At 32.3% G+C, this 25,567-nt stretch overlaps 2 protein-coding genes across 2 annotated transcripts in view; one reads left to right on the forward strand and one right to left on the reverse strand.

Moving 5' to 3' along the window:
* LOC115874673 (protein O-mannosyl-transferase TMTC2-like) overlaps window positions 1-25,567 on the forward strand; it is a 603,898-nt gene that overhangs the window by 433,730 nt on the left and 144,601 nt on the right. The window contains exon 8 of the mRNA XM_030889892.1: window positions 19,302-19,546. Within this exon, the coding sequence (XP_030745752.1) occupies window positions 19,302-19,546 (245 nt within the window). The remainder of the gene's footprint in view (window positions 1-19,301; window positions 19,547-25,567) is intronic.
* Window positions 3,959-11,531, reverse strand: LOC115874674. Its single transcript, XM_030889893.1, has 9 exons — window positions 10,306-11,531; window positions 8,895-9,104; window positions 8,484-8,823; window positions 8,215-8,412; window positions 7,678-7,818; window positions 7,426-7,618; window positions 6,898-7,063; window positions 6,310-6,836; window positions 3,959-5,678 (listed from the first exon to the last, which is right to left on the reverse strand). Exons 1-9 carry the CDS (start codon window positions 10,389-10,391, stop codon window positions 5,458-5,460), a joined length of 2,082 nt encoding a protein of 693 aa, XP_030745753.1. The 5' UTR covers window positions 10,392-11,531; the 3' UTR covers window positions 3,959-5,457.

Below are 25,567 nucleotides of genomic sequence, written 5' to 3' on the forward strand. Positions count from 1 at the left end.
TCATTTTATCGGGGTTAGTTTACAGCCTTTTTTTATCTTCTGTGTGAATTGTTTTATAGGCGATACGCTAACTCCGGTATAAAGAGATATCCGCTCAAGTTTACGTTTAAGCGGCAATTTAAGCGAACTCTCTGTAGCTTCTTCGTCGCAAACCCTATTATGAACACAAGGAAATAAACCAAATGAGATTTCATCCACGTTTATTTGTATTTATTTTAGTTTAGCTAAAATATTTAGGTAAAATGTGTGCTTTTCATTTTAGCCAATATTTAATTTTAATATTCTAATTATTATATTATTATTATTCTACTTACCTATATAAATTAGCTATTATTTCTCTTGTCTGGCTATGTAGCGTCTTACCCTTAACAAATTTATTCATTTTAAAACACAAATATACGATTAAACTTGATATTAATAATTAAAAACTACGAACGAAAAACATTATAAGATAACAAAACAATAAAACACAACTTAACTATCAAATATACGAAAAATATAGGAATAAAGTTTAGGATAACCGGTATAAAATAATGAAATAAAGTAATAATGATCAAAAGAATGACACCGCCACTGGATATTTCAATAGTATTCAATATTCCTACTCTTTTCAGAAGAGACCGTGAAGTTGGGGATAAAGCAAACGAATAGGAAAGGCGTAAAAACCATGGCAACCGCGTGGTAACAAATCCTGTGACGTATCTCGCCAATCATGTTCGATGAATAGGCGGCCATGCGCGGCGATGCCGGTTTGCCAATGATATCCATGAAAAATCTTCAACTTTCATAATAAGCAGGTTATACAGAATGAAAGAAATAAGTTATTAAATAAAACATATCGAACAATATGAACTACATTAAAATTCCTTAGTAATATACGTCAGAATATATGCTGAACACATTATATATAATAAAAATATATTAAATTTATAGTTCATGTCTGGCAATTTTGCAATTTTATAGATAAACGTGGCAATATCGATTTTTTTTTCTCGCATTCCTTCCGTAGCTTCAGATCCGCTGGTCAAACAGTAGATATAGATTTTAATAAAAGAAATTTTGACAAAAAAATTTACTGTAGCTCGTAAGTTCAAAAGCTACCATGATGCCATTTTTTCCTCACATTATATTTTACATCCTTTAGTAACTTCTCTCGTATTTCGATCTGTTCTAAAACTGGTGCATGTTCGTTTGTAACAACTTGCCTCTATTCTGGTGTTTAAGTATGCAGTGCAAACAATTGAGCTGAAACGTTCCCTTTTGAATATTGTCCTAGTGTCCGGTCCTGGTGTCAACTTTGGAAACCGTATACGCAGAACTATATTTCAGATAAAGCGCCAACTTCTGTCTTCTATTTGTTGAGCAAATAGAACTTATGAGATAGTAAGTTAAGAGTACAATAAGATGATGAAATTCGCTTCTCTGTAAATATTAAACATTTTCTAGCGTATTGCAGATTTCTATTAATCTTCATAATGTACGTCCTCATATTAATCTACATATTATACTCTAATTTTTTAATATATACTCCCCGGGACAAAATTCCTAACGCCACTTTAAAAAGTTGACTAAGTTTGATGTTTCATAACATTATATTTTGTAATCCGATTTTTATGTTTATAGAATTAACGTGAAGATTTATTGGCATTACTTTTTATTATTTTAATGGCTTATATTCTTTGGTAAGGTGGGTTTATTCCAGGGTAAATCAAAACGTTGTTTTTAGCAACAAATTATCACCCTGTGGAAAAAATGAGATGGGCATTTTGGATAAAAAACAAACACTTTTCTGTAATCTTAGATGTATTCCTAACATTTCAATTTTCGAATTGTCTCATTATCTATATTCTTTTAATGAGCTACACATTTTTAAGTAAAGTTATTATTGAAATTTCAGAGATTCTTTTATTGATAAAAATAATAATTTTAATGGCGTGTATGTCCACCACTCGCAGCAATAACGGCTCAAGGTCTTCGTCGTACCGAATTAATAATGGTAGTTATTCTTTCTTGATCTATTGCTTAATAATTAATGTTACCAATAAGCAACCAGCATTTCTTTTGCATAGTCAAAATTTGTCACTCTAAATTTTACATAACCAAATTGTCACTCTAAATCGCAGTCTTTTTCAGACAGATGTCACATTATTCAATTCATTATTCGTTGTTAACAAAAGTTTCATTCATAGAAAAAGGAAATAAATCTATTTGATTGAAAACCCCGTCAAAATATATAATTGGTTTGGGTCGCGACCGTTGTACGCGATCTGGCGCTACTATAGCGGTTGCTAGAAACAACCGCCCCAAACAATAACATAAATAATTTTCTCTTGTCAAAGTCAGAATCTTCAAAAATTATTAAATCTTTCAAAATTTAAACCGCTCTCATTGAAAAAATACCGAAAAGTGTTTAAAGCCTCAATTCTCAAAGGAATTATTGCTATCTTGTGAGTTTAATTTAAATTTTACTTACTCAAACGCGTGATAATTGTGTAAAAGTGGCATTAAAAACTAAAAAATTGTGTTGTGAAGTGTGAACTGCAAGGACCATCATGGATCGTGGCATAACGTCGGTTTCCAATGTTTCATAGGTATTTCACATACATGTCCTTATATTAAATAAAGTTTCTTATATGCAACATACTGTATTTTATTTATAAAATTAAAAGAAAATAATAATAAATTTGAATAAATAATATTTAGTAACATAATTCCGGAAAAAGCCGAACCGAACCGAAATTATCAAAAGCTTCTGGTCGCGACCGTGGGAGAACCATAAACTCTCGAAAGCCCAAGTTATCGAAAACCCGAACGCAAGCGAACGGTAAACCGAATGGTCCCGATTGAAAGTTATCGAATCTCGGCTCCTCCCCTCGATCAGTAGTAATCTCACATGGCTCTTGTAAACGTTACCTAAAATTTGTATTTTAAACTGTAAACAAACATCAACGGAATTTGTTTTTGGTGAAAATATAAACTTAAAATACATTAAAATGTGGGATTATCTTGCGAAATTAGAACCTGAAACCTTAAAAATGTCGAATCGGTACAAACCAAAAAATTCATTCGTGAATAACATAGAAAATAGAAGCTCCTAATTTTGTTATTCAGATAATTAAATACATAATAATAGCACAAATAATAGCCCAGACTTCCCAGAGGAGTTTCAAAAGATACAAGAAACATGGAAATTATTAGTTGCATAGTGATTACCACTAGTTCTTACAATTTCCAGTAATTAAAAGCATATAAAAGGTTGGAGTTTGTTCATATATTTTAAGGCAAGATTTTGTCAGTGATCATGCAAGCCTCAAAGTTACAGGCCATATCCTTTTCAAAGCAAAAGTAAGTCTTATGATACACATTTTCCCAATATTTTTTCTATATTTATTGGTTCTTTTAGGTCAAAAATCAAGGTATGAATGGTATATAAACCTGAAGCTGAGATTTGTGTCAGTCCACTGTACTTGCCTGGAGGGGGTTTAGTAATACACAACCTGCTGTTGAAAGAATTTCAACATCAACAGAGACTATTATGTACCATAAACCATTATTTATAAATCAAAGTCATAATGATATTACTTCACTTTCAAAATAGGACTGAGTGAAGAATATTAACAGTTCGAAGCTTCACCAGCTGGTATTTTTTAGTGTACTCGAAGTTATTGTGATTTGTGATTGTGACTGGTTGAATTGAAATACTTATTAGTGTGTAAAATACTAATGCTTTTTTATATCCAACCGATTTTTACCTACTTCTTATGCTCAACAGTTTATTTTATTGTTCATTTCATCAGTGATTTAGTAGAGGAATAGGCTAATAAACAAGACAGTATTCTTCCCATGTAAATAAATATTTTGTTTTTCTTTATAAATAAGCTATTGTTAAAGTTATTTTATATAAAATACAGGGTGGTTAAAACATGTTTTTGTAATATGTAGTTATTATTAAAAAAATTGGTTTTGCTCTTTATTTTATCCTCTACGGTTTTGCCTAAAAATTTTAAATACTGCTTAGCTTTATTCGTTGAAGTTGAGGGAGTTTTATAAAATGCTTTTTTCTCTATGTCAAATAGTTTCTGAAATATAGTCGAGTGCAATTAATGGACTACTTCTGTACTTCAACAAAATCATCGTTCCAGATTATTTAAATCAGTAATTAATCTGGCATTTTTTTTAGTTACCAGAAAGGAGCAGTCTTTAATTACAATTTGCAATTCCACCATAAATCGACCAAATCCCAAAACAGATGATAAAATTTGTTATTTCCTGGTTCAATCCAAACTCTTAAGGGTATTGAAATAAAACAATAATGTAGAGAAAAAACGTTATATTTGATAAATTAAAAAAGACTAAGACTAAGTAGACAACAAATACCAAGTTAAGATACTCCCATTTTGATACCCAATTAAGTTCTAACATAAAAAAATATCTATCTAACGTTTTTTACAAAAAAAAATAGTAAGGTTCGAATTTTTTACTTCTGAAAAATAATGTAATAATATTAATTTATTTTGACAGAAACTAGTAGAAAGTATGAAAATATCTTAAAACAATCAGAACTAAATGAAAATTCAATGTTACATTCAAATTAATTCATTGTTAAAAGATATTTACATAATCAATATATTTATTAGTAACCATTACATAATTATGTTACTTGAAAAGATTTCAAGGTTTTTCGTTACTAGAAGAAAATCTACAAAATAAAAAAGTTATTTTTTATTGTAAACACCACTGCGGCAATTTGTCAGTGATACATATTTTACTAATGAAACAAATTTGCCTGACAAACAAAAAATGCTTAGCAAATCAAAGAAAAACCAGAAGCCTTTTCAAGTAATGATCCCGCCACAAAGGTATAGACATTATTTAGAATTCTATTACTATTACACATATCTAATTAGAAAACATTTACATACATTAAAGTTACTTTATAAACAACCAGCACCAAATTTAATACAATATAGGCTAAAAAACAAATTTAGTATTAACTAACTAATAAATTATATAAACCAAACCAAACATATAACGTACAGTCGTGCGCATTGAAACTGGAACACCTACCCGACAGCTTTTATAGTTAGAATTTTTGTACAATTAGGCTTTTTCCTGCTAATTGATTTGGATCCAAATTTAAATTTATTCAAACTCTTAAATGCCTAATAAAATATTTTGACAGGGACATTATTGTATCCCATTTTCTATGCTCGCGACTGTTTATACAACCAGCACCAAGTAAAAATATTAACAACCTAAGTCAAGTTAATTTAACGCTCTCCTAAACCTACTTTTGGATGACAATAAAATTTAACCAAACTATAGTTTAAAGTGCAACATGGAATGTTGAGAAAAGATTTTTATAATAAAAAAACGATTCAAGTATTATTATAAAAGGATAAAAGGGACTATATAACAGTTCCTGTCTATTATTAAAATCCTATATTTAAAAAAAAACTAATTAAAAAATATAGGGCACGGTTCTTTTCGCAACTCCATTCTGCAAATGCCACATTTGGCTTGTACATTAAATAAGGTGTCAGTACAAGTTGTACAAGATGCATGTCCGCAATCTGTCATTACATACTGAACCTTATTTAAATAACAAATATTGCAGCGAAGCACAGAATCCATAGAATCTTCCTCAAAGGCCACTGCTGGAATCCTTGGCTCCCAATCTTATTAAAGAAATAGGATTATTAAATTGCTCTACTACTATAATAACATGTAAATTGAACCCACAAACCATGTGAAACCCTCATCCCAATTACAATTAAAGAGTCATAACCATTGCACCATTTAAAATGTAACTATGGAAAATTTATATTTAATATTTTTGTACTTACAAGTGAGAAAACTTTCAATGTCATATTTTATACAGGAACATTTCGATGAGTAAAGGCTATAGATAATATTTTCAAATTGTCTAAACGCAACATATCATTATGTTGTTAATATATTATTTTAATATTAAATGAGCTGTTTTTTTTTTGAAAGTGGTATAAGTCCATTTGGAATTAAAAAAGTCCTTTATTTTTTTATTTTTTGTAAGAACAATAATAGTTATTATTTCATAATTAAATTTAAAAGGTGTATAGTGTTAATAACACACTCAAATAAATTAAGGTTTTGAGTTTGAGGTAATTTAAAATATTCGTATTTTTAAATCAACTCAAACGTAAAACCTTAAATTTCTCGATACATGGAAAAATGGACTTATACTACTTTCAAAAATAACAGTTCGTATAATAATTATTATAGTTGGCAATAATATAGAAATAATTATATAGTAGCTAGTAGTATACTTACGACGCTGAGGACGAGGATTTTCTTCAAATAATCTATCTTCTTCTTCTGTGAGTTGATCGAACAGCATGTCGACTTCAGGGAAATCATAATCAGGAATTGGAGCTAAATTTGGAGGATGCTCAGGTGCAGGTGGATTTGGAGGAGCGTTGAGGAAAATTAAAGGTGGCGGGTGTAAAACTGGGTTGGGGGGATGTGCAGGTTCAGGTGGGTTTGGAGGAGCGTTGAAAAAAATTAAAGGAGGTGGCTGTAAAACTGGGTTAGGGGGATGTTCAGGTACAGGTAGGTTTAGGGGAGCGTTGAAAATCAAAGGAGGTGGTTGAGGGACATTCGGTTGAGGTACTGGAGCTCCTTGCAGTCCTTGAGGCTGAAAGAAAATAAGTGGAGGGGGGTCATTTTGAACAGGAACATGGAGAGGTAGCACAGGTTGTGCTTGAGGAGCAGGAATAGGTATATCTGCTGGAGCGTCATCTTCTTCATGCTGGACCTCTAGGTACTCATCCAAATTCGCCACGAAGTGAACTGCTTGCCTATAAAAGAAATATTTTTTTTTAATATTGCCATAACCACTAGGCGAAGTAAACTGCATGCCTAAGGAAATCTCCTATGGTAAACCGACCATCCTCTAGCTTGTCCCATGCTTCATTTAGGCGGGTGTTGAAAACAATATTTCTTGTTGCAACCCTAAAAACTCGTCCTTGTCGTTCCAATTGTTCCAGTTCCAGTATGGCTATGTTCTGAATCTCAATCAGATTTTCTGAAACAAAAGGGGTAGTGCCTTATATAACTTGTTTAAAGGTTTTAATATAATAATACATTATTAATTAAGTTAACTGTTTAGTTACTAGATTTATATTCTTATCAATACGCAAATGAAATATACCCATAGTTAGTAGTAAAAATAATATAAAGGACTAGTTGAAGCCTGGCGCATCCGCCACAACATTAGGAAAAAATACTTTTTATTTTTTTTTAATTAAATGAAAAACAAAAAATCCGGCGGCGACAGTTTTTAGAGCCAATTAGCTATCTTTTAGTAAAAAAAGCAACTTTCTAGAGCATTTTTATAATCTAATTTTCTAATCTAAACATTAGCATTTTATATATGTAGATACATACCCATCAAATCCCAAATTCCTGGATGTCGAACTAGCCTACTGTTCAGTCTTCTATGGTAAGACTCCATTACATTGTTCGTCCGATGTTGTTGCCGAAATACGCTGAAATGCCCTGGTGTGTCCCGCTGTATCCATTGTCTCCTAACGTAATTGTGGAATTCCCTAAATATATTGTCCAGTTCTCCATTGTTTCCCTATAAATAAAATGCATGTGCTACAATAAAAAAGCAATGTAGGTTTCAAAAAAGCTAACCTGTAAAGAATTAAATGCCTCTTCGACCATCGCCACTGGTAAAAGAGCCAAGGCATAATATTTCCGCAATAATTTTCTTCCATTAATATGTCCTCGAATTTGACGCAGAACCCCTAGTGTCTTGGCTTGTCGTAGTAAAGCCTGTAACAATAGTATTTCATGTAGAGACTATATTTGATATGGCAGGCTTTCATCGAAACCCATTTTGATAATTAATTTTTAAATTGAAGGGCTTATTGTAATAACATGATAAGCCACTTAACCAGAAATCAATGTTATTAACTAGTAACTAGTATTTTTCTTGCCTTTTATCCATCAAATTTGTTAGATAAATACCTAGCAAGTTAAACTGAACTAACTCTATATAAAAGGTCTTCAAATTTATATTTATTAATAGTTAAATTTACACATTTTTTCAAAACTGCAAAGTCTAAATAATTCGGAATTGTGGATTTGTGGCATATGTTATTATTACAATAAGCCCTTCAATTCTCTTTTAAACTTCAAAAATATATAAATTAAGATATAACTTCTTACCTGACAGAAGTGAAAAAAGCATCCTTTTAGTGATGCGTCTGGGTAAAGCGCTCTCAGGGATGCAACAAGAGCACTTTCATAGTCCGTTATAATTGTTTTATTTCTGAACCCGTCGAATGTTCCTGACAAATATGTGAAAATGGCATCATATAATGGTCTTGTTCTCCTTTCCATGAAAATGTGAAAAATGGGAAAAGCCTAAATAAACAGCAGGTTAAAAGTGGGATAATTTTTTAAAAACTTGTATTTTAAAACTTTTTTTAACTTACATGATCCATGCATATAGCAAAAATCGTAAGAATCTGGGAAAATCCTGGTCTTCTTGGCACAGCCTTAAAAGTCCCATCGATGAAGGTATATTGGGACTCCCTAAAGTTTCCTACGAATTGCTCATTTCCGAATATAAGTGCTGAATGTCCATCAGCCCTCACTAAACCTGAAAAAAACAAACCCTCATTACACTGACTGTATCTAGGCCACTCACCCGTTTCGAGAACTCTCGACAAATCTTCCAAGTCCACAGGAATACGAGGTCTCGTTGACCTTCTCCACCTCTGCATAGAGCTACGCACTGAATTGTACGGGACGACCAAGGCACCTTCCACATTCCTAATAAATAATTAAAATTCATTAATATACCAACATGAAATATATAGAAGTGTAATGTTTAGTTTATTTACCCCATAGCAAGTCTATCATATATGCTTTTTAAATCTCCCTTTTCTCTAAAACAAGCTTCCATCAAAATCCTTTTAAAATTCCTCCCTTCAATTTGATCGTCCATAGCGTGGTGATTGTGATGTCCTTTTTTTACGGTAAATAATCCATTCTCATCAACCGTTCCTGTTGCCTGGCATCTTGTCTGTGGATACTTGGTACATCTGACATATCTAAAAAATTTGGCCATTAGGTCTGATATAAAAAGGGTCTGATTAGATTTTAATTATTTATTATAATTATTATATTATTTTCTCTTTATTCTTTATGACTATTTCTTTATGTAGAATTATATATATATATATATATATATATATATATATATATATATATATATATATATATATATATATATATATATATATATATATATATATATATATATATATTCCTTCACCATTTTGTCAATTAATTCCATGCAGCAAGGCAAACCGTTAATAAATTAAACATTATTTGAAATATTAAAAAACAATTAGATTATATTGAATCCTAATAATATTCTTGTTTATTTGTCTAAAATTCAATATTATTTGATAGGATTTTTTTAAATGTATTTCGTTTATTAAGCAGATCTAAATTACTGGTTTTGGTTATAAGAATACGATTGTATAAAAAATAACACTGTAATGTATAAACGCTCGTTTTTGAAATAGTTGTTTTAACTTTTATGCAGGGCCGCTGCTAATGTGTTAGGCGCCCGTGTGCAACTCAATATTTGCCGCCCCCTTATTTTTAACGAAATGTATAAAAATGGCATAGTTTTTTTTGCCATACCTACATAATATTATGTGTACCAAGTGCGTCTCAAAAGTGGCTCACCCCTATAAATTTTTTATAATTTTTGATTTTTACATGAGACCCTGGTATTTTTTGTTTTAATAATGAGGTCATAAAATATTTAATATTAATTTTATTAGGAAAAATAAAATCATTATTTTTTATTTAATTTTTTTGTTATTTATATTTAAGAAAAAAAAATAGTGGTGTCTGTTTTGGCCGCCCGTGTGCACCTCACACTTTGCACACATGGTAGAGGCGGCCCTGCTTTTATGTTTATGATTATGATTTGTTGTATAAACCCGGCATTCCAAATATGACATTTAATTGAAATGTTATTGACGTTTTGGTTTTGGCGCGCGAAGGCTGAAAATTATAATTTATTTTAAACAGAATGTACAGATACCACGGCGATGTTAAAGGTGAGGAAGAATGAAAATTTGAATCGAAGCGAAGATCTACTATATTTCGTTCTCAGCATGATTAAAAAGATTTGAAAATTTTAAACATGCAACATTGGCAATTTCAAGGATCAACATGCCAATTTTTGAGCTTACCTGCTATAAAACAATATTAAAACAATTTGAACTTTTTTACCTTATTCCATTACTTCTCTTGCTTGTGTAATACATAAAGCCATCATGGAAAACAGTTTCATTGCGGTTTCTATTCCTATTCTCCATATTGTTAACTTACCATTAACTAGCAACCTACCTAAATTCTCTTTAAATAAATTAAATAATGAAATGTTAAATGTAATAATATATAATAAATATAGAATTAATATCAATCAATAGTGAATACAAAGTATAAAATTTGGTATAAATTTCAAATCGCTTTCAGAGCACAAGCGTTTAATTTAACGAATCAACAGATTCTGGCCATAGGATGCAGCTTTTCCCGCCATTACATAAAAATTCCCGCCAACAAATTGTTCCATTTCACTGCATATACTTTCACAAAAGCAGCCCTGTTTATAAGGAGGAAAAAAGATGAAAACATTACCTGTCGTTTGTCACGTGATACTTCCGTTGGTTTTAAGTTATTCGTCACATGATAAAGGAGTAAGTTTTGTCTATTCACTTGAAAATATATAAAACGAATACGTCTAGGGATATTCTATTTCGACCTAGACGCAGTGTTGTTAACGAATTTTTTTTTAGAAATAGATGTCGTTGTAGTTTCGTAATAGATAAGTAATAGAATTCGAAATTTTGTAATAGATTTTATAGGTTTGTTTGAAAATCGGCTTTATTTTACTTTGCAGAAGCACAGAAATATTTTAATAATTTGGAAACTTAAGCACCAATAATTAGAATTATTATAAAATAGTATGTATTGTTAATAAAAAATAATATATAATATAGGATTTTTAAAATCTGAGATTTCGACATTTGAAGATCGTGTTTTAAGTAGTTTTCTGTATTATTGATAATCTAAATCTAAAGGCGTTTCTTCACTGCAACAACGGATGATGGCGCTAAACTCCTAAATTGTTTAATGGGCTTATTAATAGGCTTCAATAAAATATATTATTTTTATCTTTTGTTCTTTGTAAGCAAGAAATTTTATCACAAATCCGAAAAGTCGAAAACGTAATAGATATCTGATCGGCGCGGCGTAATAGCGTAATAGATTACTCCAAAATGTAATATATCTATTACGACTAATACTGCCAACAACCCACGCTGCCCATGTGCATAGACAACCCATGATACAAGCATAGACGAGGAAAGGGGGAGGAGCTTCGATTTACAGTCGGGTCCGCACGACCGCACCCGATACTACACGAAATTTTCGATAGTTTAAACTTTCGACAGGAAAAAGCCACCTCGCGACCGTTACTAGAATAGCGCCAAATAGTCTCTACATTGTCCTTATGGGCACTTTCCAATCTAAACTTGTTTCATTTATCTATGGTTTCATTTTATTATAAAATTTTAATTAATACAATTATTTATCTCCATCATTTACCGGATTAATATTACAGAATTACAGTTCAATTACAAACAATTCATTATTTATAGTGATTTACAGTAATTTTATAAAATTATACGAATATTCTCGTTGATTATTGGTTTGAAATAAATATGACAGTGTCCTCCAATGAAAATCCGAGTTACTAACTCTAAATTCTAATTCCGAGCTGGCAAATGAGCTAGATACTTTACCTGGACCGTTATTCAGAAGCTACAAACCTATATCGATGAAAATATGCATGAAAATTTACATTCTAGCATACAAGGTTGGTACAATATCAAGTTAATTATAGTGATTTTCGTAACCGCGTTTGGCACAGATCGCTATCCAGTGCTGCCATAACCTTATTTTTCATCGGGATAGATTATCAGGAGATAGCGGGATCAAATTGTTGTACAAAGGGATAGATCTACCCCGACGCTGCCACTATCACTATCCCTCTCGCGCGTCTCGCTGCCGTGAGTGTCACGGCATTGAATTTTTACTCCTAACATGCGTAAAGAAGTTTCACTTCAAAAATCTCCGTGTATATAATAACATTCTGGAATATTTTGAATGGGCATTACAGAATTTTGTAACTATTCCACTGACCGAAATAAATGCACCTTTCCATTTGGACAATTACAACTTTTGTGTAAAAATATAATACATCAAATCATGTTCTTCTTTAATCGAATAACTACTAAGATTTTAGTAAAGTGCATTAGTGCCAAAACTGCTCAACATAAAGTCCGAACTCTCAGAAACGTGTGCTCGTGACACCTGAACGATATATATTGGATTTGCGGTTTCCCCCCTCCAACCGACTTACCCCCCTTCCCCTCGCAGCATCCCCCATCAGCGATATTAAACGTCGTGGACTCCTGCGCACCTCCCCCGGCCCAGATTTTCGTTTAATATTGCGCCGAAACCTTATAAAACATCAATATTTAACGGTTTAAGCTTTCTAGACGTCTATCCCCCCCGCCCCCGTTTCGTCTCCCCACCCGCCCCCCGACGGCAGTTAAGCTTTTATTACTTCCTCGGTTACGCCAAAGACGGCTGACGGTGGTCGGGTTCTGTTATTAATTTAAGATATTTTATCTGGAATTATAAACTGCCGACGAGATTCGCGGATTTTGTTTACTTTTTGCCGTAGTCGTCGACTTGGCGAAGTTATGTTCTGTCTTTTTTGTTTTCGTTATTAATTTTACAGAGTGAGAATATATTTTAGATCGTAAACTTAATATATTTTAGATCTTATTAATATACAGGGTGTCCCAGGCTGAGCGTGCCATGAAGTTTCTAGAGAACTACGATATCTAGATCGGAGATTTTTGCACGTCGCGCCGTTGTCTTGCAACGAGATCTATGGACTGAAAACGATTTGAATATGGCGGCATTTTCGGAAATACCGGAAGTTGATAGCAACTTTCTTAATTTAAATGGGTACCCCCATTTTTTATTGCATTATTGCATCATAGCAAGAGTTAATTTTATTATTTATTATTCCTTTAAAATTTCTTTGATTTTCAACCTCATTTACGATGGTTTGGTTACTCTATCAAATTGTTCAGCACTTCCACATAAGCATCACAAGTCAAATTTCAGTCGATGAAAAATGGACCTATAATTTTATCGCCTAGTATTCCACACCAAACATTCAGCTTTTGGGGATGTTGAGTGTGTCCGTCAACAACAATATGCGGATTCTCATCGCTCCAGTATCTGCAGTTCTGCTTATTCACATTTGCGTTAAAAAAAATGAGCACTCATCACTAAAACAAATATTTTTAGGGAGTGAAAGTTCCCTTCGAATTTCCTCCGTCATTAGTTCACAGAACTGAATCCTTTTATCGGTATCGTCGCCGCCAAGTTCCTGCAGAATCTTCATTTTGTAGGGATGGAATTTGTGCATTTTCAATACTCTTCCGACAGATGTTCGAGGTATACCTGTGATTGATGCCAACTGGCATGTTGATTTAGAATTAGAATTTAGAATAAGTGGGAGGGGGGTTAATCTCTGCGATCTTAGAGATCTATTGTGTCCCCCTTTCTTGAGTTATAACTCATCATACAGTCTCAGGACTTCCTACGGAGACCCGTCCCTCACAGTCGCGGAGCTACGACCCAGGCCGGGTAGACGAAACGGTAACTTGTATCGCCTGTTCGGTTTAGAGGTAGGAGGTAGGCTCCCGACCCTTGGAGGAGGTGGTAGCTTGTATGCCACTTGCGGAGGATGGTCTCACGCAAGTGTCAGCCGCCTCTCCTGTAGTTCTCTTTGGTTTTGCCCCTTTGAACTTTCATTGTTACTGTTCCCAGTGTCGCTAGGGGATTTCCCCACAGCTTCACCGGTGATGTTTTTATTACTATTATTACCAGATCTCATAGTGTTCCTATGAGTCGCTAGGGACAGTCGGTCCACTTCTACAGAGCCCCGCATGTAAAAGTAAGGGGTAAATACAATGGGGTGCCCCCGGTGCCCCAAGGTTGAGGCTGTCCGTAGCCCCGCCCGGTATCGTTATATGTCTTGGTGCAATTCCCTGGCCACGACACTAGAGTCAGGGACAAGACGATGAGTGAGATGCTTCTTAGACCAAGCCAAGTGCTAGAGGGGATTCCCCCCAGCACCTGACCAGGAGCTTCCCAACCAACGACAAGGTCTTGCATCTCGACTGGCATGCTGATGCTTCTGGATTGACTGATACCTTACCAAAAACTTCCATCTGCATTTCTTCATTCAGTACCCTGGGTCATGTCCTTTTTTTTTTGACCGATCCAGTTTCTTGAAACTTTAGAATCAAATCTCTAACATAAACGTTTTTGTCCGGATTTCTCTCATTGAAAGCACGGGCCGTTCTCAAATAGCACATTCCTTCAGCACCATAAAGAAAAACTATTTGAATTCTTTCTTCCACAGTATAAACCATTTTTTTTTCAAATAAGCGAATCAAATAAAGGCTTAAAATACCACCAAATTTGCAAACGATTGAAAATCGATAGAAGACAGTGCAAAAACGCAAAGATATCTACATTTTTTATTTTTAGCTTTAAAATGGCAATTGTTTCAAAATTGCATTGATTAGATTAGAAGTGAGGGGGTGGCACCAAGAGGTGGGTTGGGGTGGTTTGAAAAATACTTCATTTCCCTATCTAGCTGGAAAAATCACTTTTTTTTATTAATGTCCACCTAATTTGTCGTGTAAAGGGTAGTTTTTCAATTTTACCCTAAAAACTTTATGATCATTGTTTAGCATTTTTCATGGGCTTTCCAAAAAGGCGCCACAAGTGGGGTGTCGGCATTTAAGATGTTCAAGTGAGTAGGGGTGCCGCCTAAGGGGTAGGTCGGAGTGGTTAAAAAATACGTCATATCGATATTATAAAAACGGTATTTTTTTATATCTTTTTTGGTTTAAAAATTATAGCCATTGTAAGTTTTCAGTGGCCCACCCTGTATTACATTTTTTGTTTGTTGTCCAGCGTTCATTTGCACTTATTCAAGACAAGATAGAAAAAAGTGGTAAAAATGTTCGGGTTTTAAAGGGGTGGCAACGTGTGCAAGGAAAATCAGAGGGTTTATTGTGATGACAGCGGTGAAGGGCAGCGTCATAATTAGAACGCAGGCGACCGCCTTCGGCGCAGATGACAGCCTTGATGAATGGGGTTCGTTATGGCTCCACGCGTAGCAACCGACAATCTCACCAAGGATACTAGATATATAAGAATTTCAAAGACAGTTTATTTGTTTCTAATAAAACGCCTAGATAGGTAGAATCCAATTAATGGGCAGTATACTAACATTTTTCTGTTTATATGTAATTTCTATACAGGGTGAGTTTCCTACGATGTTCTTTATGGGTATCTCGGAAACTACTGGAGATAGAGAGTCGGTTAAATGGGGAAAGAATTGCAGTTTTGTGGAGTCATAAACATGCGCCTTTCAGATTTTTGAAAAAGTTTATGGCTTACTAGATATTTCGAAAAAAAAAACAAATTTTGGCTGTTTCAAAAATTGTCCCTAATTCCATTATAATTTATTTTAGATAAAAAGTTTTCAGATGAAATTTGTAGATAATGAGACTGTGTCCTCCGTTTTTTTTTCTAAAGCCTGCCATTTTTGACATATGACACAAATATATGTTTTTTTTTAATGGAAACCATAGTTCGCCATGACTTCATAAAACGCGCCTTTTTTAAAACTTTTCAGGGATATAAGCTATAATATGTTTCTTTCGAAAAATTACTGAGGTAAAGCTAATTTTTATCATTTTTAAACAATTTCACTTAGTTAGCTATGGCAACAAGTTCAATCGTCGCTGCTCTCAGTAATGTGAAACTGTCACATCTAAACTTTGTAAATTAAAATAAACAAAAATTGTAAATATAAATTTTTAAAATGAAGAAAAGCGTGTGTTATAACTATTTATGTAGTTATGGCTTTTTTATATATTATGTAGTTATAGCTAACTATGATCTGCTACTAACCAATAAATAGGTGAACAGTGATAGCATTTTAAAAAAGCAAAAAACTAAGATCCAAATAATTCGAACAGTTTTTTATTTCATCATCATTATCATTATCATTTCAACAAGCCCTTTAAATGACATTCAGCCGCATCACCCCACCCAAGAATTCCATATGTCAAATGAGATTGTACAAGGGATGAGTATAGGATTCTAAGCTGTTTGACGTCCAAAAAACTTTTCAAATAATTAAATTTCGGCAACAATCCTCGCAATTTTTTATTTACATTATTAATATGAATATTCCATTTAAGATGTTTGTCGATTGTAACCCCTAAATATTTTATAAAATCACATTCCGGTATTACATTATTATTGGTTATTTGTAATCTGTCCCAATCTGGTTCATTATTTTTATAAATAGAGAAGGATATAAATTTGGTTTTGTCATAGTTTAATGTTAATTTGTTTTTGAAAAACCAGGTATTAATTGTTTGAAAGTCTTCCCCTGCTAATCTTTTCAAATTCAACCAAGAGTTAGATTTGTAAAATATCGCTGTATATTATAATCAATTGTAGACATATTCTTACAAAATTATCTTAATTTTTTATCTAGATAGAAACAAGAAAATATACATTAAGATTAGTAACAACGTTAGATCCTAAAAGGCTGTTAATACAAATATTGTGTGAATAAATACTATATATTTAAATAAAAGTTACCATAGAGAACTACAAAATTTCTCTCTGTCCTTTTCATTCTCCACCACTACGCCATTTTATAAAATGACGGCATCGCGCATTATTTATTATCACTTTTACGTATTAATATTAATGCTCTATTTATATGCAGAACGGGACAAATAAAACGTTCGTTATATTTGTTTGATTCAGCGAATGGCCGAAACTAACATTGTCGACATTTTGCGCCAAACATTTACATGTATGGAATATGCAAAGGGTAAAAATATAGCAGAGTTACTGTTTTATTTAAATAAACAAGCGTTGTGGAACAGACAGCGATAAAAAATAATTTATTTCTGTATTTCGGTATTTCGGTCAGCTTTTATTCGGGTATTATTTGTTTTGGACTGATGGAAATTCCACCAAAAAGGGACAAACAACAATTTTCCGAATTTTTTTTATAAATAGACATAGTTTTTTTTGACGTCGTGGACTCTGTGAAATTCTTACGACTTGTTGTAGACAACTCGTTAAAATGGGACTTGCACATCGAAGCTTTGTCAAAGAAACTAAGCGCTGCCTGTTTTGCGCTAAGATCAGTTTCTAAGGAACTTAACTTATCAACCTCTAGAATAGCCTATTATGCCCTTTTTGAGTCACATCTTCGTTATGCCCTTTCATTCTGGGGTACTTGCTGCGCAACAAAATTTAATGGTATTTTCAAACTTCAAAAGAGAGCAGTTCAATATTTATTGGGACTGAACAGTAGAACTCACTGCCAGAATTTCTTTAAAATTTTTAAAATACTGACTCTTCCTGCTTTATTCATTTTTGAATCCGTTTGCTTAATGCGCAAGCAAATATCTGCTATTCCCGAAAGGCCATCTCATAACTATCCATTTAGGAATGCGGAGCACGATCTTTATCTGCCATCCCCGAGCTCAGAAATAGTTAAAGGCTCAATACTGTAAAATGCCAAAAAAATATACAATCATCTGCCTTTTAATATCCGTATAAATATAATTCCCGTATTTCGCAAAGCTCTGAAATCATACTTACTGGAGAGAGCCCTATATGCGGTAAACGATTTTTTGTTGATGTTTAATCATGAACAATTTTGAATTTTAAAATTTTGATCATCTCACACACTGGTCAAAGGTCGAGTACTTAATATTTTATAACTTTTAAAATTATATCCATTTACAATTTTCCTATTTTAAAATTTTATTGATAGGCCTTTTTTGTATTCTGTAATTGTCCATGTATGTTCTATTTGTAATTTTAATGACTTAAATTTTTTTGAATTGAATGATTTGTATTGTATATTTTTTATTATTTGTATATTTTTTGTGCTTTTGTTTGTTTTGTAAATGTTTTGTCGATGAAGCTATTTTGGATTTTTGTACAATAAAGCGTTATTTGTTGATGTACCGTATGATCGAATAAAAACGGCGTCAGCGATGGCTATGAAATGTAGATCGCTGTCATTTTATATGTAAAATTATATGGGAAATGTCATCGATCGTCATTTCCAAGCCAACTGGACGCCGTTTTTTATCGATCATACGGTATTTGTTAGTTTAAAACAGTTTGGGATTATCTCAAAGTTGGCACAGTCTTACAGGATCATCATATGTAGTTACATGAGCTGATAATCTTGATTAATTTGAATACTTTAACCCTTTATTGATGGTCGCTAAATCGACCGTGATATCTAAACGTTGACCGAATTGGCGCGAAAAGTTAACGTATAAGCGGTTGAATATTCGACCAGTGTGCATTGGTGACACTGAGTTCGCTGTGTATCATATAGGTAATAATTTTCGTCTAAGCATTTTCAATGCAAATTTTGTGCCATAAAAATTTTAAAATAGAGAAACAAATGTATCTGCGACATTTATTTCTTTTTATTTAGTGCACCAAACTTACGGCTCGGATGATATTTTCTAAAATCGTTAACATATTCTGAATATTTTCTATCTTTTCTCATAGGATGCGAGTTTCTCGACAAACAAAATTTGATTTACTTGATATGGGCATATTTTTGCTAGAGAGCTAACAGAGATAATCAAAATGAACTTACTCTCTTTTCTGACCTTGGATGATACATACAGTTTATACATTATATACATTAGATAATTACATATTAACTGTTTGCTTTAACAGTCTCTGGTTGAAGAATTAATTTTTTTGTTAACTTTTTTAAAAATGTTATTAAGAAAATATGCTCCCTTAGTGCTAGTTTATATATTTTTGAGGTCGATTTGATCAAACTAAAAATTAATTAGTACTACCATATAAAGGGTTAAATACAGTCTGACAACAAGGTAACAGCAAGGGAAACGCAGTTTGTTAAAGCATAACCGATTTCATTCGTAAATATTCATATACTTGCGGTATATTATAAAGACATATCTACATATATAATATAGTAATATTTGTTAGAAAGAGTATATAGAACAATATCATATTTTATTTTGTTTCAGTGGCTTATGTCAACATGGGTACTGCTCTGATTGCTGCCGGAAGGTGTCAAGAAGCTATAACAATACTGAGACAAGGATCTAAACTAGACGGCACTGGCTTACGTGATCGCCGTGAACACGAGTCCGCTAGAATATCAGCTTTGCTACAGTTGGGTGCTTTGTACAGTGACCAAGGAAGATTACCAAGAGCTGTAGCCGCATACAAAGAAGCTGTGCACATCTTGCCTAGTTATTATCCACCTCAAGTAAGCTTGTTTTGATTTGTTTTAAATTTATTGTAACATGTATACAGTCTACATCTCTGGTTTTTAGACAGGAAAAACGTTTTTATTATTATCTGACATTTTAAAAAAAATTAATTCTTTATAAAAAAATTTCTTATTCTAAAGTAGTTAATACCATTTATATTTTTTCTAAAAAACTTCCAAAAATCAAAACGCGTTTCTATGGTAATATCAGTTCGTTTTCATTCTTTAACAGAGCATTATTATTAATTTTGATTAACGTACTATTTTTTAAACGGCCTATTTGGCAAAATTTAATTAGTCCAATGCTATGGAAAAAAAGTTTAAAATTCATAATCAAAGTCTTCTTTAACATTTTAAAATAGCCAAACATATGACATTAATTACAGTTAATAATAATCCTCTATCCATAGATCATCTACCATAGACCGAAAACGAAATGAAGTTACCATAGAAACGCATTTTAATATTTGAAACTTTTGAGAAAAAAATCAACTAAATTTTTATATTTTATTTATTTATTTCTAATACGGTATGGAAATTTGGACTAGTTGAAAAGGGATAAACCATTTTAAAATAAGCAAAAACTTTTATGAAGAATGAATTTTTCTGAAAAAAGCGTTTCCTCTTGTAAAGACGACGCGGAGACATACTGTATAATAAAAGATCTTAGCTTTAAACCGTTAACTTCAAGTGCATAAAACGAATTTTGTATTTATTTGTGATATTTTGAAATAATATTCCAATTCTTGCAGTCTTTCGGTCAGGGTTAAAGAATTAAATTACTATTTCACGAAACAGAAATGAGAAAAAAGCATAAACAAACAAAATAAATTTAAAAAAATAAAACATTTTAGGAAATAATATAAGGACATAAAACAATGGTATTATCTGACTACAAAAAATGATTTTATATACATAAACAAAAACAAAAACACACGAAAAAAAAAGAGGGAATAAGCTAAAATACATTAGACCAAACAAATTTTAAAATAGCATTCCCTATTTTTTCATTACACAACAAATTTCGCACAAGTATTTTTATCCTTTAAATTGCTCATTTTTAGTGGTTTCGCAATTGCGGCTCAACTGAAATAACGTTCAATTAGTCAGAATTGTGTTTGTACGACTTTTAAGTTTATTTTTAATTACTTTATTCATTTCTATTTGAGATTTTTCTCTCTTTAAATAAACATACGTGTTCAATTATACGTTTAAATTGAAGATAGAAACGTATAGTAATTTCACTCACCGGCACGATAAATAAATAAATAATAATAATAAATAACGCTTTATTGTGCAAAAAGCCAAAATAGCTTCATCGAAAGCATTTACAAAACAAACAAAAGCACAAAAAATATACAAATAATAAAAAATATACTATACAAATCATACAATTCAAAAAGATTTAAGTCATTAAAATTACAAATGGAACATATATGGACAATTGCAGAACACAAAAAAGGCGTATCAATAAAATTTTACAATAGGAAAATTGTAAATGGATATAATTTTAAGGGTTATAAAATATTAAATACTCGACCTTTGACCAGTGTGTGATATTATCAAAATTTTAATATTCAAAATTGTTCATGATTAAACATCAACAAAAAAGTCGTTTACCGCATATAGGGCTCTTTCCAGTAAGTATGATTTCAGAGCTTTGCGAAATGCTGGAAAGAATGAAAGCAACTTGATATTTAAAGGCAGATGATTGTACATTTTTTGGCATTGTACAGTATTGGGCCTTTAACGAATCTCTCCAAAAAAATTAAAGCTAATGAGCTGAATCAAAAAACAAACTGTCGAGACAAAATACACCTAGATGATAAAATTATTTCTAAGCTTGCTTTACTAATTTACTCCGCAGGGTATTTCAAACTGTCACCAAAATATCAACATTTTGTTTTCCCTCGTATAATTGGCAGATGGCAACTTTCAATTTTAATTTTGAAAGAGATACTAAAAAGCCAAATAATTAGCTACAAATTGCTTAAAAAATCATGAAAATTGGTCGACTAGAACACAATATATAAAGCTTTAAAATACATGAATAGTTTAAGGTGTTTATCATTTTTTTTTGTTTATCATTGAGTTAAGAAGCTCTTAATTCACGCATTTTGAGTGAGTTAAGAGCTTCTTAGCTCACGTATTTTCATTACCGCACTCCTTGTTTAGATGACTGCCAAAGAGAAAAAGATATTTTGTAAAACATTTTATTTGCACTAAATTAGAAAGATATGTTATGAGTACCTTTTCATTTCCATAGTTGTGTACTTTTTTTTCGGTGCGCCATTTTTCATACTTTGAGTATGTATAACGTCCATACTTTTGTTTCGATCTTGCAGGAAGCAATCCAGGAATGGCTCTGAATGCCTCTTCTTCAATGTCAGAGGGAATACTTTTCGAATCGCTCATTTTTTAAACTAGTGACATCATTATTATTTACTGTCATATTGACATTGCCATGCGTGGTGTTATTTGAACAAAGGTGTTAAGGTAATTGATTTTTAGGATAGGTATATAGTTAAGTACAATAATTTTTAAAATTCATTGTGTGTTTTTATAGGTAGACGTAGATAAAATATTGTACAATACACTTGTGTGGTTACACAACTCGTGCTACGCACTTGTTGTGCAACTTTCACACACATATCTTAATCATGCTGTTAACTCACTTGTATCATAAATATCTATTATCGCTGGTGAGTGAATAATTTTACTGATTTATTTAGTAACATTAACTTTAATTAAATTAAACTGTTCTTCCCAAACCCAATTAATCGTTACCGAATAATACAAGCCTAGTGCATATAAAATAAATCGGATCGGTACAAATTCAGCATCGACGGATAATTCGACTGGTTGAGGGACGGGCACAAACATGACAAATAAAGGCTTCGCGCGATGATCGCCGCGCTGATTGAGATTCGCTCATTCGCTGGAACTGACGCGACGTTCGGAGCAAACTGCCATATTTTAGGATTAAACCGGCCGTCGAGGTTGATAGTTTGCATCCCGGCCGGCATCTCTTCAGGGAATTATCGGTTAATTCCGGCGATCAGATTAATGCGTTTCGATAGCTAAACGTCCTCGTCTATTTGTGATGAATTTTTGCCGGCTGCGCTGAAAAATCGCCGATAAGCTAATCCTTGAAACGTAGAAGTTTTCACAAACTAGTTTCAGTTTTTAAAATGTACGGTTATGAATATACCGTGCTGGTAACTGTTTCTTTTGGGTCGGTATTTACATGTGTGGAAGTAAATCGCATAGGGATCTTATTAAGTCGGAGTGAGAGAACTGAGATGGTGTGCTGTTGCGGCGTTGCCACATTTCTCCGGTACGCCTTTCCCTATCAAGTAAAGTAAAATCACGATCGCAAAACCGCTAATTTTCAAAAGACTTTTAACATTGAAAATGTTTCTGTTATCCTATTTAAGGGAGCCCAAATCGAATTAAAATGCCACATTTGCCACACCATGACGTCATATATACAAGGGTATAGGAAATCTCGGCGCAGCGGCGGCAGTCCGCCAGCGCGCGCAAAAACCATTATATCGTTAATTGTTTATTGATATATCTTTATTAGTTTAAAAGCAAAAAATATGGGGCTTGCTTTGATACCTTGTCAAGATATAAGTGAAACTTTTAAATTGTTTCTTTTTTTCATTTAGGTCTTCGTTTTTCGTTAAATGAAAGTTATATTAAAAAAGTCTATTTTTAAACCAAATTTTGGCATGATTGAAATGAGTTATTCATGTTTAAAGTTTTTTTGGTCATAAACGCTAATGGAAATGTTTTTTTGTAAATAATTATAAAAAATTACTCCCTACGAAGACTTTATTGTGTACTGGATCAAAACATAAGTATTTGTTTTCTCTATACGGTGGTATTAATATATCGATTTTTGATGATTGCCCTTTTACCCGGTCTAATTTTGTACTACTTTCGGAATAAGGGTCCCCATATCATGTACTGTACTTCCATCCCTGAAAAATTCAGCTTGTGACACCGAAGTGAGACGTAAAGTCAAAATTAGCTTTAATGTACCTACATCATAGGTAGGTGTAGGTACTCTAGGTATATTCTACCTAGACAGTAGCTGACAGTAGTAATTAATTTGTTATCCAATAAGTAGTTGTCATTATATAAGTTTAATCATCTTATACCTCCTACAACGGTAGGTTTTGGATTTTTTCCTGATTGGTTTTTCATGATTGGTTTGGATTAATTTATTATACACCCCTTAACCCAAACACTCCAAGGAGGATATTTCGTGACCCTTTATTTAAAGTGGACAAGCTTTATTAGTCAATGTTTTAATTACCCAGCGTCTTTAATAAAAATCTAATGTAATTTTTCATAGAAATGATCTGACATAAAAGCAAATTTTATCTAAAAACTTTTTGATTATCTACAAGGAGTAAACCGCTGACAAATGTCTGTATACTAAGCCAAAGTAATGCCAAAATACAAATTAAATACCAAAGTTTCTCATATAATGCCCCACTAATGCCAAGCTGATTCCAATATAATACCACTAATACCACGAATAATATGTAACACATTTGTTTAACGAATTAACCTGTAACAACAGTGGTAGGTACGTGCACAGATTTTTTCCTAGGTAACTTAAAAGTCGTTAAAAAATGTAATTATATTTAAAGAAGATATAATTCCAACTAATTGCATTATAAGGCTTAATGTAATACCATTAAAGTTGCACAAGTAATACCATTAAAATTTTAGCGTTTAACATATTTCTTTAAAAAATTAACCTGTAACAATAGTGGTAGGTACGCGCACAGATTTTTTCGCTAGGTAACTTATTAAGTCGTTAAACAGGCCTATAAAAGCTATAACAACATAGGTAACTAATATTTATAATTTCATTCGAGTTTTAATCTCAAATAATAAATGTTTTTACTGGTGTATTTCTGAAGTGTTCATTATTAAAAGTAGATATTCTTCAAGTTATGTGAAGCAATAAGTAATGTTTCCGGTGAGATCGCGTATATGTCACCGGATTCTGGTTAGTATAAAGACTTTTTTCTATAGAAAGAGTTTTTTCTATGTTTTTCTTTGAAAATAAGACTAATTTCTTCTTATTCTTTTAAATATTACAGTGTTTATTTTTTCTAAAATGTTATACTTAATTTCGCTTATTTTTTCGCTTAAAATTAAAAAATCACAAATGGAGGAAAATGTAAGTTATTGAATAAAGTTTATAAAAATCACTTTACCATAACAAAAAAGTAAAAATGTGTCATGGCGGAAGATATTCAGGTGGCATTTCACATATTTATCTATTAAAATCGAGATTAAAATAATAAACTTGCGTAACATGTTATACATGAGATAGAAAGTTTCAGAATCGATTAATACGCAATACGCTACGCAGTTAACTTGTTCCTATGCGCGGATGAGCGTCTTCAAGACTCTTCCATTGGCCAGAGTCACGACGCCGCGCGCCGCCGAATTAAATAAAATTAAGTAAAATATGTTGGAAAAATAATTAATCCATACATATATAAAAGCTCAAAGGGTTTTTTTGTTGCATCCATCCCGCCGAAACCGCTTCACCAATCTTGATGATTCTTTTTTAAATGAAAGGTATATATGTGTAGATTTGTTATGAAGTATTTTTATAGTGCTTAATGGCTATTTCTTTGTGTAAAATGACTAAATACTACCTGAAAAACACCTACACACAATACCTCCAGAAATAAATTATTTGTCATTGTCAGTGGTGTGTCATTGCCAGTGGTGTGATTAGCACAAATGTTCGCTTTAACGACATTAGTGAATGAGCTACACAAAGCGATTTTAGGAAATTCATCCTCTTAGAGGGTAAAATTATGTCGGAACAGTTTGTTGTATGAAATTTCCTTACTATTTGGTCTAGAAGAATGAAATCCTACAAAAAGAATTAGAAGAAATTTTTGAAATTCATCAACCAAATGGGTAAAGTTAGTAAAAATTTATATAAAACTTGGTGATCTCTGGATTATACACATAAAA

Source organism: Sitophilus oryzae, unplaced genomic scaffold, assembly GCF_002938485.1.
Source record: "Sitophilus oryzae breed Bouriz unplaced genomic scaffold, Soryzae_2.0 scaffold_1297_pilon_pilon, whole genome shotgun sequence".
NCBI lineage: Eukaryota > Metazoa > Arthropoda > Insecta > Coleoptera > Curculionidae > Sitophilus > Sitophilus oryzae.

Bases quoted from the DNA above. Each gene is read 5' to 3' on its own strand.
- LOC115874674 (XM_030889893.1), bottom strand. From the start codon at position 10,391: ATGGAGAATAGGAATAGAAACCGCAATGAAACTGTTTTCCATGATGGC. The intron at 7,619-7,677 runs GTTAGCTTTTTT...TTTTATTTATAG, and splicing joins AGGCATTTAATTCTTTACAG to GGAAACAATGGAGAACTGGA. The intron at 6,837-6,897 runs GCATGCAGTTTA...TTTCTTTTATAG, and splicing joins ACCATAGGAGATTTCCTTAG to GCAAGCAGTTCACTTCGTGG.